This window comes from Eublepharis macularius, chromosome 5 (assembly GCF_028583425.1).
Source record: "Eublepharis macularius isolate TG4126 chromosome 5, MPM_Emac_v1.0, whole genome shotgun sequence".
Classification (NCBI taxonomy): Eukaryota; Metazoa; Chordata; class Lepidosauria; order Squamata; family Eublepharidae; genus Eublepharis; species Eublepharis macularius.
Genome location: NC_072794.1, coordinates 60586437 through 60602319, shown reverse-complemented (window position 1 = coordinate 60602319; position 15883 = coordinate 60586437). Strand labels below are relative to the sequence as shown.

The window sequence follows — 15883 nt, the reverse complement described above, 5'->3', positions numbered from 1 at the left end:
CTTCCTGTTCTCCCTCTCATGATCTACCTAGGTTCACAGAATTAGCATTGCAGCCAGATGGCCATCTAGCCTCTGCTTAAAAATCTCCAAAGAAGGAGAGCCCACCACCTCTCGAGGAAGTCTGTTCCACTGAGGGCCGGCTCTGACTGTAAGGAAGTTCTTCATAATGTTTAGCCGAAAACTCTTTGGATTAATTTCAACCCATTGATTCTGGTCCAACCTTCTGGGACAATGGAAAACAACATTCCATCCTCTATATTATCATCTCTCAGTCATCTCCTCTCCTGGCTAAACATACCAAGCTCCTCCAACCTTTCCTCATAGGACTGAGTCTCCAGTCCCCTCACCATCTTTGTTGGTGGAGTGGAAGTTGCTGAAAGCATGGGGGAATTCCTCCAGTTCTTTTTTCCCGTGTATCCAGTTGATGAAAAAGTCACTAATAAATCTCAGATACAGGAGAGGTATTAGCAGGTAGGCACTGAGAAAGTGCTGTTCCAAGTCAGCCATGAAAAAGTTGATGTATTATAGTTCCATGAGAGTGCTCATGGCTGTGCCGTTAATTTGAAGGAATAAATCTTCACTGAATATGAAGTAATTGTTGGGGAGAATAAACTGGCAGAGCTTTGTACCAATGTCAGCTGTAGTATTGTCAGTGATGGTGTTCCTAATGATGTGTATAAGCACTAGAGAAATTCTACCAGGCCTTCATTTTCTAGATACAACTGTACAAATGCCAACTTATAGTAGAAACCTACATATTGACAAACAACCTACATGCCTCCAGTCACCATCCCAAACCAACCAACCAATCGATCATCTATAGCCATGTTCCACATCAGTTCCAGTCCCACTGACATAGATTGTCACTTGCAGAATCTATTACAGATGTTTTTGAAACTACATCGCCCACCTGATGTAGTAAGAAAACAGATTGACAATGCTAGAATAATACCAAGGGATAATCCACTATGAAACAGGCCCAAACGAAACAATATTAAAACACCACTCATGGTCACATACAGCTCTCAGCTCAAACCAATTCAGTTCATCATCAATGGCTTGCAACCTATGCTGGACAAGCATTGGGAGGCAAACCTTTTCTTGCACACAGGCAAGCCCCTAACCTTAAATAACTTCTTACTCATAGTAATGTACTTCTAAACACTGACATGAACTCTGGGAAGATGCCAGCTCTGTCCCCATACTTTCTCTGACAGCATGATCACTGAACCTAACAACACCACTTATACCATCTCAGGATCATTAACTTGTTTATCTTCCAATGTTATATATGCTATCAAGTGTCAGCAATAGCCTTCTTCTCTCTACATTGGACAAACAGGTCAGTTTCTACACAAAAGAATAAGTTGACATAAATCTGATATCACAAATCACAACACTTAAAAAGCAGTGGGAGAACATTTTAATCTCCTGGGACATTCCATTGCTGACCTAAAAGCAGCTGTCCGCAGAGAAACTACAAGGGGAGATTTCAATATGAGATTTCTGAAATGGAGTTTATTCAAAAATTCAAAAAAAAAATGGACACATACACCCCTTCCCCGCAAGGCTGAACAGAGAGTTAGGATTCTTATCTCACTTCAGATGCTAATTTCTGCTCTAATCAAGCTGCATTATACCTGTATACCTTGTAACACCCCATCCATCTTTGGCTGGGATATAAAGGGTCAGGGATCTCTATTCCTACTCCGACTCTTGAAAGCTTGCTCTCTGAAAATCTTGTTGCTACTGGACAAAAATCCTGCTGGAAAAAAATTAAACATTGCACATCCCAAGTATTAATAGTCTACATGACCCCAAATGTGGCAAAAATATTCTGCTCTGGCAGCTGGTTTATACTGACGCAGCATTTAAAACTAGGGTATTTTAATAAGGAAGTGCTCAAATATTTATGCTTAATCTTCCAGGACATTCTCTCAAAAGCTTACACTGTGAAAATCTTTTTGGTCTCTAAGATACCACTGGACAAAAATCCTGCTATTCTACTGCAGACCAACATCAGCTACCCACCTAAATAACCTTTTTCCATTCTCCGTAATTAGAATCCATATAGTAAATTTTTCAAAGAAGCAAGGATGAAACAATGAAACACTTGATTTCATTATTGTGGAAAATGTCAGAGGACTGCCAGAACCATGCCACGTGTAGATTTTCCATGTGGATTTTCTACGTGGATTCTTTGCCCTGGGTTAAAATCCTGTGGAGTAGTGGATTTTTTTCCTGCTTCCTTATAGCATCAGTGTGCTTCCATGAACCTTCCAGGTTTTGCTTTTCTTTCCCAAACCTGCTTTGCTGTGAGATACTGGGAAAGATGAGAGCAAAACCTGAATGCCTGCCATGTTGGCGGGAAAGTTCAGGTTTTCCTTGTCTTGCCGACATGGCAGTAATTTTTTCTGCCCCATTCCTGCAACAGTCATTTCCTCTTTGCCTCCAATGGTTTTTTTTGTTTTTTACTTAGCAATTGAATATCATTATAACAGCCTGGGTAGCAAGTTCTCTAAATTCCCAACTTTCTTTTAAAAAATTAAGTCTCTAGCGCCTGCCATTGTAGAGAGTTGCCTTTCCTCTTATATCTTTGCAATGAAAGAGTCTGACTTTTTAAAATATGGCCATTGTGGTAGGGAAACTAATCACATGGAAGTCATGTTGCTGCTGTGCTTTATCAATAGCCATAGCAGCAATATCCTGCTATTTTATAGGAATAGGAAAACCACACAAACCATCAGCTGTGTGGGAAAACCATCCTCTGCCTTAGTGTGTGGAAGGAGGATATGGACTTGTTTCCTGAGCAAGTGCCTGTTCTGCACTCCTCCTGCTTCACATGTTAAATTACTTTTGAAACGGTTTCAAAAATAGTTTGATACATCATGGTGATGTATTTGCATACTGGTGAGGGGGGAGGTAGGACAAGTCATGGAAAGGGGGTATAAAACTTTAGACTTGACCAGGAAAGATGATTCTCTCTTTCTGCATACATGTAAATCTACCTCTGGATAGTCTTTAAAAATGGAGGATACCCACCAGGAAAACTTTGGCCCATGTTATACCTTAGCTGTTTGTTCATGGAAAAGGGAAACAGATAGAAATTAATAACATTATTGTATCCAATCTGTTGAAACACTGTGGACCGAAACCACCGCTCATGAACAGACACTAGTGAGATTGCAGGGGGTGAGGGGAGAACATTCTCCAGTCCTTCTGGGGGGATCCTCTCTCCCAACTCACCCAGCTACACACACCACACTGTGGCTGCTACAGATAGCCCCAACTAAGCAAAACATCTTAAGGAAGGTTGAACAATATTACCCTTGTCCTGTCTATTCCAGGGAAGAATCCTACAACTGTTGTGCCTGGAAATTACACTTTATTTCTTCTAGAAATGTAGAATTTTACAGAAGAGTGTACTCTGGCTGTTAATGATCTCACAGGGTTAAAATGTAAAATTGATCTTGAATGACTGTATTTTAGTGCACATTTTACACAGTCACGCAGAATATCACTAGAAATGCGTAGTTCAAAATAGTCTTTGACTGTGGGCATCTCTAATGCACAATTTTGTAACCCTGCGTTTTGCCTCTGCTTGCAGTAATGCTGTGCACTCAATTCTTCAGCTTGCAAACAGCCTTTAAGCAGAAGTGATGCACTGGAGCAAGAACTGTTTTGCTCTCCAAATACCAACAGGAAATATTGTTAAAAATCTGCCTCCAGTCCATCTAAGTGATCGGCATCACCTTAAAGCCTGCTTGCGTGTACAGTGTGGCCGATTAGATTTAAAGTTGAGTAGTATGGTGCTGAGATATATTGTAATTCATAAGCTTTAGAGAGCTATTTAGAGCTACATTAGAGAGTTTGCTTTTTTTAGTGTGTGAATTCAAGATTATTGGCACTCCTTTAAACAGCCTTCCAGTAATTTCAAGCAGTTCTTACTGTAGTGAAGTGTACTAAACAACACTGTATTTTGTGCTTTCAGTGAAAGAGTTCCTAGCCAAAGCCAAAGAAGACTTCTTAAGAAAATGGGAAAGCCCTCCTCAGGTAATTAGAATCCTTATGCTTCCATTGACATATAATTCAATCCTGTATTTTTTGAAAATAAAGAAAAACATGGGCAAATGTTCACTCCCATAAACCAGTCAAATACTACACACAGGAGAAGTCTAGGGAAACAAGAGTGTACTAAAGACTCTTAATAATTATTCCATCCCATGAATCTTTTTTGTGAGAAGATATCTGAATGTCATCTATGTACTGTGATTATCCATATGAGGTACTTGAATGTTTAGCCAATAAAATATTGGTCAGCTCCTAAGAGAGTTCATAACTGAGTGGTCAAATTTGAGGTCTGTTTCTCATTTTTTTATTGTAATAGTCTTAACAGAAGACCTGCTTGTTCAAACAGGTGCCCAGTATTTAGTAAATCCTTTGAACCTCATTGTCTGAATAATTGTTAATGCTATTAATCCTTGGTTTGGGCTTATGTGCTGTGTCCCATTAAAATTCTGCCTTGTGCAATAAGGACTGTGAGCATTTTTTCCCTTCTCAGTCTCAGTACTTTTGATTCAAGCTAAAGGTTTAAACTGTCTATACAAAATAAGATTTTTGGTGTGGAGTTGCATGTGCTGGAGTTGCATGTAAATCTAGCCACCCCAAATATTGGTAGGAGAGTGCTCGATCTGGATCTGGGTATCAGGGATACCATAAAAATTCGGTATCCCTGAAATTTGAGTCAGATTCTCTAATCCAGTTTGGTAAGATTAAAGAATCCCCAGTTTATCTGGCCATTATACACAATGGAGAAAAACTATCCAGGGGGGTAGGGGGACATTTTTCAAGCACACTCCACCAAATTTACAGGGAACCTACTCTTTCCTGAAGCAAGGGACTTTGTTGCAAGCCCAACACAACCTGTATCACTCACAGAAGGCTAATGGGGAAACACCACAGAACAGAACCAAATACCCTGCAGCAGCAGAACTACCAAGCATATGGCAAACAAACTCAGTTGTTGTAACTTTGTAGAAGATGGATCCCTGTCCCGTGGAAGGTGTCCCGTCTTTGCAGTCTGCTCTGCCACTCTTACTGGTGCTAAGGAGCCTCAGGATAAAACTGCAGGCTGCAGCAGTCCTTCATCACTGACCATCTTCTTCCCTCCCAACCCTGCAATGAATAAAGTTAACCTTATACACAAGAACAACACAACGGCAATTTCTAGCTTTATTTTGGGTGTTTCTGTGGGTTTGCCTCTGCTTGTTTGCGGCGCTTACATGGTGTGTCAAACTCTTTCCCCTAACATCTTTATTTGAATCTTCCTGCTCCTGTGGCAAGGGAACACTATTGCCGGAGCTGCTTTTCTTAATGTTTTACACAGATTTATGTCAGGGCCCAAGAGTGTGTGGGCTGGTGTTTTTTGAGTAGAGGAGAGATTCCAACTTGTGCATTTTAGCTCAGAGGAAAAAGGAGAAAGCAATGCGCAGGGCTCTGCAAGGCAACCCCTCATTATTGCCTCCACCAAATTCTGGTTCATGCACCTCACATTCCCAGAGGGGCTCCATCTCCAGGGATATCTTGGGAGTGACCATGGGGGAACCTTACAGAGAAGGGAAGGTGTGGGGGACAGCAGAGCTGGTTCCTCCTCTGTCCCCTCTGCTGGTAGTGTGCCCTTCCTGGCCTGCATACACCACAACGCCAGCAGAACTCATCTCTCAAGCAGGTGAGCCTCCCGGCCCATTCAGCAATGCTGCCTTTGATGCATGGTGAGAAGTTGCAATTGGTTCATGATACCCTTTTGTGGTCTTCTCATGAGTGTGCTCACTGCTGGAAAAAGGTTTGAACATCCTGCATCTTGGTCCAGGAAAGGGTCCAGCCTCCTCTGAAGCATCTGGGTTAGGAGAATGACCGACCCATGGTCATCGTATCAGATGAGACATGAAAGTGAAGTCCTTAAAGGGTTTAAAGACCTCCACTGTCTGGGAGATGGTCAACCATTCCTCTTGGCTGAACTGACTCTCCTCCCTCCAAATGTCACCTCGGAGAGTCACATCATGAGGGCAGTCTGCTTCTCCCCCAAACACTCAAATATGACATGGGTGGAGTTCCAGCGAATGCTCTGGCATATCTGGCAGGGCCTGCTTCTGCTGGAGTTGTTGGTCAGTTACTTTCATGCTGCATGAGAAGTGACTTGTGATGCACTGTCATCTCAGGATGAGACACTGGTACTCATGAGTCACAGTGTCTGTTCTGGGTTAACAAGGCCTACACCTAACCTATGTTAAAACCCCTTTTGAAAAGTTCACCTAGTTCTCACCTCTTACTGGTGAAAATCAGTTTCCCCCACAACCAGCACAAGAACTCTCAACAACAAATAATAAGTAGCAACTCTTGCCTTTAAACCAGAAGAAGCACAAACAATAAGTGAAAAGCTATTATCACACACAAGAACAAGTCTATCCCTAAAAAAATAGCAAGCAGCAGTAACTTTCTTTTTTTTTTTTTGAAAATTTTTATTTTTTAATATCTAACATAGAAAACTACAAAAAACTACAAAAATACAAGGGAAAGAAAAAGGGGGGAAAAGGGGAGGGGGGCTGGAAAAGGGGGAAGAGCAACATACAAACAATAAACACTACACTACATCTCTTGTATTCCCTTCATGCTGCAATTTTTCTTAAAAGTTAACTTTCTAACATGCGATCAGATTAGTAGATCTTATACAGTACAAGCCATATTCCGGATCAGATCTTCTTCCCCCCCCCCTTGCGTCTCGGTCTCAATTCTCTCTGCGCAGCTGGAGCAGCTGTGCCCGCTCTCCCCCCCCCCCCACCTTCCCCTTCAGACTTTGGACGTTCGTCTTGATGGAACTCCTGATGATTGAACAAAAAGTCTGTCAGCTGGGCTTCCGATGTAATCTTATAAGTTTGATCCTTATAACTAAACAAAACGCCTGCTGGAAACAACCATTTATATTTCACATCACATTTTCTCAAGAAAGCCGCAAGTCCTTTATACTTGAATCTTCTTTTAGGAGCCAAAAATGGAACATCCTTCAAAATTTTAACCTTGTTGCCCAAATAATCCAAGTCCACATTGTACGAATTATATAAGATGGTGTCCCAAGTCTTCCTAGATGAAAAGTCAATAATAATCTCGCGAGGCAACTGCCGCTTCATTACATACTTTGAAGACGTCCGCCGGACCTCCAAGATGTCGCTTTTTAACTCTTCTTTAGTTGCCTCTGCGAATGTCGCCAAAAGTCCAGACACCACATCTTGTGAATTTTCATTTTCCTCCTCTTTTACATTCTGAAGACGCAGTACCATTTGGGCACGGTCCACTTGCAATCCTATTAATTGATTCTCCAAAAGCTTCACTTCCTTACTTGTTGCTTTCATGAGTACTGCATTCTCATGCGCAGACTGCTCTGCTCTGGTTGCTGTTTCTTTAATGGCTTTCACCTCGCTCTCCACTGAATCAACCTTTTGCCCCATTTCATTCAGTTTCGCTACAAAGGGCTGCACAGCATCGAAAACTGCTCGTCTCAACAACTCTTCCAAAGTTTCCCCCTTCCCCTGTAGCGTCGCCATCACCGATTTACTCTTTGCTGGGCTCTGCTTTTTCATCGCCATCTTGGTGGGGGGGGACGCTAACTGAGTTCCGAAACTCGGTAAAGGGGGAAGAAATCCGCGCCTTCTTAGCTTCAGCTCCCACCAATCCTTCGCATACGCTTAAGAATCAGAAGGGATTCGCTTACTTACAGGCTTTCACCTTAAATCTGCTTATTGCCGTTCTCCATGGCCCGGCAGCACACGCGGTGCTGCGCAAGTCTGCCGGCCTCCATTGGAGCAAGTGGGCAATTTACCCCCTGCATTACTTCCAGAGGGTTCTTCCCGCGGCGCCCCGGATCCAGGCTCCCTCACTGGGAGTCCTGGAGGTTAACCCTCGCGGGTCAACCGCCCAGTCAGGCTGCTCAGACAGTTCCCCCCGGACCTGTGGAGAGGAACGTCCGACATGGCCGGGAAAACGAAACCGAATCAAGCAGCAGTAACTTTCTTGCTTGCCTTTAAGCTAGCATGGAAGCAACAGCAAGAGAAAAAAGAGTTCCCTCCTGCCCCTGAAGAACAGTTGGCAAATAAATGAACAACAACCGCAACAAACAATTTAGCAAAAGCTAAAGCTCTCCCTAACAGCAAAAACAGTTTTTAAAGATAAAGTATAAGAAAAAGCTTGGTCCTTCTCCCACCTTACCCTATCTCTCTGAAGCATCAGGTGACTCCTCCTCCCTGGCAACCCTTCCTCCCCCAAAAGACAGGAAAAAACTATGTCTATATGACTCTCAAACCAGGTAGAAGTTCTCCAGGCAGGCAGCAATTCAAAAGAGCCAGGCAGGTAGTGAAAACAAGGCAGAGAGCAGCTAGAGACCAAACACTCAGCACAGTCTCTAACTCAAAATGGAGTCTGTACTCTGCGCCACAGATGCTTTTAATCTCCTTTGTAGATTTGAAAAAGGCTCTTTCCCGTCAGAGAATCCTGATTGGCCAGACAACCAATCTCTCTCTCACTATTGGCCAGTCATTTACTCCCCTCCAGCTGCACTCTCCCCTCCCTCTTCCCTCTTCAATGCTGAGAAAAACCCAGGAAGACTTAGGAAGCCTGAGAAGCAGCCAGCCAATAGGCTGGAACTGTATTTGCTGGAATAAATTGAATTGACATAGTTTAATCTGGCCATCTTGATCCAGCTATCCCAAACTAGTTCAGGATTCTCTAATGTGAACCAGCATAGCCGGATTATGCCAAATTGGCATAAATCTGGCTATATAGTCAGTTCAGGAAAGCCAGGTTGCACACCCCAGATATTGGCGACTCTCATCAACAGGGGAACAGGCTGGGTTTCCCCTCCTAGCTCAGCAACTTCCAGATTGCATCCTTGTAAATATCTCTCTAAAAAAAATTAAGGGAGCCACTCGCTTCTGCATAATAAGGACCAGATTAGGGAGAGCTGTGAGAAGTTTTGCTGGGAGCAGGAAGGAAGGTGAACTAAATCAATTCTGTATCCCCTCTCAATGATGTTTCATTGTGTAGTTGTCCCCTACAGCAGAGTGTCGTACGTTCCACAGCAGCCTCATTGTGACCAAGGGATAGTGGCTGAATCAGATGCATGGAATATAAAATACACAAATGGGGCCCATAAGGACTTGCTAGGGACATATCATTTCTTCCCCCACCATGTCCTCTTTCCCTTCCTTGACCCCTATAGCTGCTCCCCCTTTTCCTGCTTTCTTCTCACTTTCCCACTCACCTTTGTCTCCTCCCTATCTTTACCTTTCTCCACCCACCCACCCCCAGGCAGCTTCTACCCTATGGCCCAGTTGCATGGTGCCAGCTGAGCCAGGCCTGGTTACATGGTAGGAAACCTACAAGGGATTTCAAGGGGTACTTTACTTTTCCCTGTATCCCCTTATCCACACTATTTCCTCGTTCCCTCCTCCTGGCAACCTCCATATGCTCACCTTTCCCTACATCCTCCTCTCCTTCAACCCCACTAAACAACTTACCTTTGAAGTAGTTATTTCTCATTTCTATTCATATTTGCAATGTAATACAATATGCTATTCATCAATAAGCAAATTAAGTAATGTATGGTTGCTACTATATTTTTTCTACTGTATTTTTATGGAATGGTTGTAAGATGTGTCTTTTATATTTTATTGTCTGTTTTATGATTATTTAGAATACTGCAGGTTTAGATGACTTCGAGAGGCTAAAAACACTTGGAACTGGGTCATTTGGCAGAGTCATGCTGGTGAAACATAAATCCACAGAACAGTATTATGCCATGAAGATACTGGATAAACAAAAAGTTTGTATAGTTTTATATTAATAATGTGGTGGGTTTGGTGAATACTGTCTTCTAAATTCAGTTCAGTTCACTGCAAATCTGATCTGTGATTATACTGTTTCTTTTACATGGATTATTCCACCCTTGTTCAACAAGGGGAAATCAAACCATTTTACATCTATGGTAGAAAAATGGCACCCTGGTTTTCTCTCTGTTTAAATTGTGTTATATATAGTTACCTCAGTTGAGTAATTTGCTCAGCTGTAGCAGTAGAAAAAAGCAAAAGACCAGCAACAAACCAAGATGCCAACTTTGCTCTCATACAGATCCTAGCAACACCATCAGTGGACCCAATAACATCAACCATACTATCTCAAGTTCATATTCCAGCTCATGCTCTAATGTGATTTATGCCATCAAATGTCAGCAATGCCCTTCCACCCTCTGCATTGGACAAACTGGACAGTCCCTTTGACAAAGATTTAAGAGACATAAGTCTGACATCAGAAATCACAATATTTCAAAACCAGTGGAGGAACACTTTAACCTTCCAAGACAGCTGATGATCTAAAAGTAGCAGTTATACTGCAGATGGATTTCAAAGGGAGCAGAGAGACTGCTGAATGACAACTGATAATGAAGCTCAAGACAATGCATCCACCTGGATTGAATCGAGACCTGAGCTTCTTATCTCATTACCAATGCTGACCTAATCCAATCACACCTGCCATTGTCATTCACCGGCGATTGTTGTTTACCTGCTATTGTCATTCGGCTTCTGAAATCACTCCACTCTCCAAGATATAAGGACAGATGGACTCACATTCTTGCTATATCTGAAGTGAGCTGTGTCACACAAAAGCTCATACCCTGAAATAAATTTTGTTAGTCTTATAGGTGTTACTGGTCTCTTGCTCTTTTCTACTGCTACAGACAGACTAACACAGCTACCCATCTTGATTTTACTCAGCTGTAGGTCAAGAAACTTTTATACATTGTTCCTGGGTGGAAGAGGTCTGCCATAAATTAGAGGAAATAATAGTACAGGGTAGATCTAGATATGGGGGATAATATATATTCAACAGAACTAAAGAAGTGCACATAAATTTGTGATGTTTAGAATGGAAAAATCAATCGGACTGGCTTATTTTGTTTCTCCTTGGTTGTTAAAATGTTTAGCTTTTTTGAGTTGCTAGTAGCAAAAAATTATGGAAGTTTTTTATTAATGTATCTTAACATATGAAATGTTTAAGTTCAGAATTTTGTTACTCATACTGAATATTAAAATGATATCAGGGTTCAATATTAATTGTACACAAAGTCACACTCCATGGTTTCACTGGCTTTTGGCCCTAGAATTCTTCATCAAAGACTATGCCAGAACCTACCAGTTCTTTGGGAAACCTTTGGATAGCGTTTCACACTTCTGCCCAAATGTATCCCAAAAGCCTGTGTGTCCAAATGTAGTTTACAAATACTTTGTTTATTTAGGATATTTGAATGCCTCCTCTTTTGAGTCCTGCTCAGGATAGCATAACAGTTAAAATGTAACAATATTAAAGTACAAGCCATTTTACATAAACAGCATAAAAATGATCAATTAAACAGAAGCAGACTATTTAAAAGCTGGTAAAATAAGACCCTTAATAAAAAGGGTAAAAAGATGTGTTTTGGCCAGGCGCCTCAAAGAAAGTAAAGAAGGCACCAGGCGAGCCTGAAGAGTAAAGCCATTCTAGAGGTACCTCCACAGAAAATACCCTGTGTCTAGTCTCTCAACCTAACTTACTTCTGAAGGTTGGTACACAGAGAGCAGGACTTGAGTGGTAGATCTTAACTGACGGACCAAATATGGCTAAAGTGTAATTCATCTAACAACTGGTATAACGCTTGATCCTCCTACTTGTCTTCTCCCTTGTTCTTGAGCTCTTCCTGTTGTTCTTTTATTGTGGCTCCAGCTAATTCCTTCTGCCCTTTCTCCAAGGAACTCATGGCAAAGAAATTATGTGGCTTTGAAACGCTGGTTGAAATGAAACTGTTTGAGGCAGACTGTTATGGCAAATAGTTTGTCTCTGTCCACATAGCTATGGTACACCACATTTTTTTCCAGTGGCATAGTGCAAATTGCTCCATCTGTGTATAGAGCTGTATTATGCAAGTAGCTTGCTGTTAACCTCCTCAAGCTTGTGTTTCACATATTAGCTGCATGTCTTACATGCACATAAGAATTGACCCATATCAGTTACCTTATTTGCACAGTATGGGCATAATGTACAGCAAAATAGTGTTGGAGAACATAAACACCAAGACAATGGCTGCCTCCTTTGACTAACCAGCACAGCTGCCTTTTAGATGTTGCTTTAGTTGCATGAGTCACTTACCCTTAAGAACTATCAAGTGGCTGGAGGTTATTTAAATGAGCCAAATCACATTAGTCCTTCACAGAGAATAAACACTACTGGGGAGGGGGTGCTCTTTCCATGACAATAGTCCAAATGATGTGGTTCCATCCATTTGACTAAGTCATCTTTTCTCAAACACATGGGAGCATCTTGTGGTGAAGCAGCCCCTTTGTCACTGGAGACTTGTCTAAAGAGCACCACAGTTGCCCACCTTCTTAAGTAATTGCATACTCTTGTTTATGGGTACAAACCTGAGAGAGACACTTTGTTTCTCATTTGAAAATTTTGCTCTTTTGGTAATTCCCAGTTCACTACAGTCAAGAACCTTGTACTATTCAGTGTATCCATATACCCCTGCCTTTTCCTTTTTCTCTAGCTCAGTACAATCAAGGTAATTAAATTATCAAAATGTAGCAGTCTGTTTAAGAACAGATGGAATGTTGTATACTATCAGGCATCTAACAGGCTTTGCTGAACACTGCCAAACTGCCATTATAAATCTGCCTGAGTTACCATGCTATCTATTTTTATCCCTTCCCTCATGCTTGGGTATGATTTTAAACAGTCTTCACCAAAAGAAGGCAGTCATGCTGAGCAAACAAAGAAAAAAGGGAAAAACCTAGGCAAAGTCCTCCAAACAACAAACTTTAATGAGCTTTATGCAACAAAAAGGGGCTCCTGTAATCTTGCCCCAAAAGATACACTTTATATACCAAGGAGGCAGCAGTTCCAAGCTTTATTTATTTACTTCATTTATACCTCAACTTCTCCCCAGTGGGGACAGAAGGCAGCTTATTTCAGTTTCTGGCACAGTTCTTTTATAAAAATCTAAGTGCCAGTCCATGTTTTCACCATGTTATGTGAAAGGTTTTTTGAAACAGAACTTCAAAGTAACTTCCCTCAGTGGTACAGGAGCCACAGCAGCACCATTGTTTCCCTGTGCTACCAGAAATGTTCAAGACAATGTAGAAGCAGCCAGTACTGCAGTTCCTTCCTGGATTAACTTTAAGGCAGTTTTCTAAGGGTTTGAACTAGATTTTGGAGCAGATCTTTGCTTATTACCCAATGGCCCAGGAAGGAATGATCCTGCTATAGCAGATCATGTACTTTTGTGGTAAGGAATCCAACACAACCTTCCCTTTCAACTGTCTGCTCTGCCCCTCCTTTAAATCCAGAGCAGTCAGCCAAATAACCACCGAACTGATAGAATTACTGTATTAATGGCAACAGGACTTGGTACCAGAGAAGCAGAGCTGATGACTACTAGACCCCTTCTATTATAGGTAAGCAGATAAGCCAGTTGTTACCAATAACCACTACCTGAAGAAAGGCTTCAAACTTTGCTTAGTAGAGTAGCTGGATCCACCTAATTATAAGAGGTCTGTATCATTTGTATAACCGTCAAGTATCCCGTACGCTCAGCAGATCAAAAAATCCACAGTGGGGCCCCACAGAGCTAAGAGAGATTTCTGCAAAACTGTGGATACTATCAGTTGTATAGAAAAAAATAGTTTTATTGGAAAACAAAGCAACACCTGCCCAAAACATGATGATCAACGTCTACATGTGTGCAGATGTTGCAGGGTAATAATGTCCCAAATTAAACAAATGGGAGGGAGTGTTAGCAGCAGGGAGGAAATGAGATTACCTCTCTCCCACAATTCTTTGTGGTTTGTTGTAATAATTTTGTTAATATATTCAAAACATAAGTAACTTAAGTAATGAATGGAAGACAGAAATCAAAAATTAAGGGATAATAAATTATAACTCTTTACTTAGTCGTTCATTGTGTTGCTTAAGCTTGCAAATAAGAATCCTTTTTCCACAGCTGGCTGATCTTAGGACACTTCACCCATGCTTCCTTCATTAATATAATTGTATGAAAGTGTTTGACGATAGCCCACAACAAATATTTCAGCATTTTGAACCATGGATCAAAAATCCCTCGTCTTTAATTCATATTTTCCTTATGAGATACTCTATCATCTGTAAACACTTTCTTGTCAGCTTGAAACCTCTTCCAAGAAGGGAGAGAAGCAAAATTAAGGAACTATGTATGGTTGCCCAGTGATCAATTATACAGTCAATTATGCAATTATATCATCTTTGTGTTCTACAAGAAAATGTGAATTGGTTGCCTAGCAATCAAATTCTGACGTACCTCTTGTCATCCTAATAAAGGGGGGAGTTTGGAAATGATCAGTGAAAGCAGAGGGCATCCCTTGGACTAAATTTGATCCATGGTAGGGGACTCCTACTTAGGGAACTTGTGTTTGTCAGTCCCTAATCAACTGCTCTAAACATTCTTGCAATTATCAGTTCAAGCTTTAAAATTTACATTAAGACACTACTTGCTAATGCAGTTATTGCTCCTTCAGATTTGTTCGGCACAAATAGTTTTGCAAAACCCTTACCTCTATATGCCATCAACTTAAGCCTGATCCTAGTGGTGGTGATCTATAGTTTAAGTTAATAGGATAAAATGAAGTCTGTCCCAAATTAATAGTTCTTGGGATTGGTCCTCACCACCAGTTCCTGTTGTAACATTAGGACAAACATACAATAAAGTACATCCTTTTCTAATGTATATGGGGAAAATGAAATAAGATTATTTACTGCTTCAAGAGTTAGTGATTCTTTCTTTTGCTGGCTCTCCCAAAGTAATTTGATATTACAGCTTTAACAAGAGCTTACTGTGTATAGCAATGCTTACATTTCTAAAGAAAATGTTTCTGTTTAATTAGGTTTGCATGAAGCAAACTGGACCTAGATTCTTGTTGTAGTACGTGTAATACACAAGCCATCTTTATTAGAGTAGTTCATGATGTTTCTTTGTCAGTCTCAGTGGAGAACCAAAGATAGGATAGGCATGGAGACTCCATGATGCATCTACTGATGAAGCAAATTTCTATAAAGTGGAAGAGGAAATGTATTAATGTACAGCAGTCTTAGTTGTATTGCAACCTTTGAAGTACAGTGGCTTGGATCTAGTGTCCTGGTTTTATCGTGGCCCTGAGGTGCTAAGCACTTTGGCTTACATTACTAGTTCTTGCTAATCAGCCAAAAGCATCTAAGCACCAGAGGAATATGCTGTATAGCAGAGGAAAGGCTGAAGAAACAAGGATCTAAGCCAGTACACCCTACTTTTAGGGCTGCATGTGGCTTTTGCCACCATCTTCAGCATTTTTGCCTTATGTTCTTTCTTTCTTTTATAAATAGAGCTTTGACTTGTTTGGAGCCTTTTTGTTTGTGCAGACTAAGGAATTTTGTTTTTTCATAGGTGGTCAAACTGAAACAAATAGAACACACATTGAATGAAAAGAGAATATTACAAGCAGTGAACTTTCCATTCCTTGTAAGACTGGAGTATTCTTTTAAGGTAAATTCTAAATTAGAAAATATCACCAGGATCACATTTTCTCAGTGTAGCTTTCTGTCCATTATTAGATTGTAATAGTAAAGTTACTTGAGTAAAGGGAGAAATAATTTTAGACTTCCTAGTTAATAAACCTACAGGCTGTCCTCAGATGGATCAAAAAAGCTCCATGGCAACCTGATGAACTGTGACTCACAAAAGTTTATGCTTGAATAATTGTTGTTAGTCGTTAAAGGCTCACTGGAATTTTTTGTTTTG

The 15883-nt window shown here is 41.0% G+C and overlaps 1 protein-coding gene across 2 annotated transcripts in view; it reads left to right on the top strand.

Annotated features, from left to right (window-relative positions):
• The window catches only part of PRKACB (protein kinase cAMP-activated catalytic subunit beta), a 100583-nt gene that overhangs the window by 68558 nt on the left and 16142 nt on the right, over nt 1-15883 (top strand). For both annotated transcript variants that reach the window (XM_054979648.1, XM_054979647.1), the window contains exons 2-4: nt 3992-4053; nt 9743-9871; nt 15530-15628. In XM_054979648.1, the coding sequence (XP_054835623.1) occupies nt 3992-4053; nt 9743-9871; nt 15530-15628 (290 nt within the window). The remainder of the gene's footprint in view (nt 1-3991; nt 4054-9742; nt 9872-15529; nt 15629-15883) is intronic.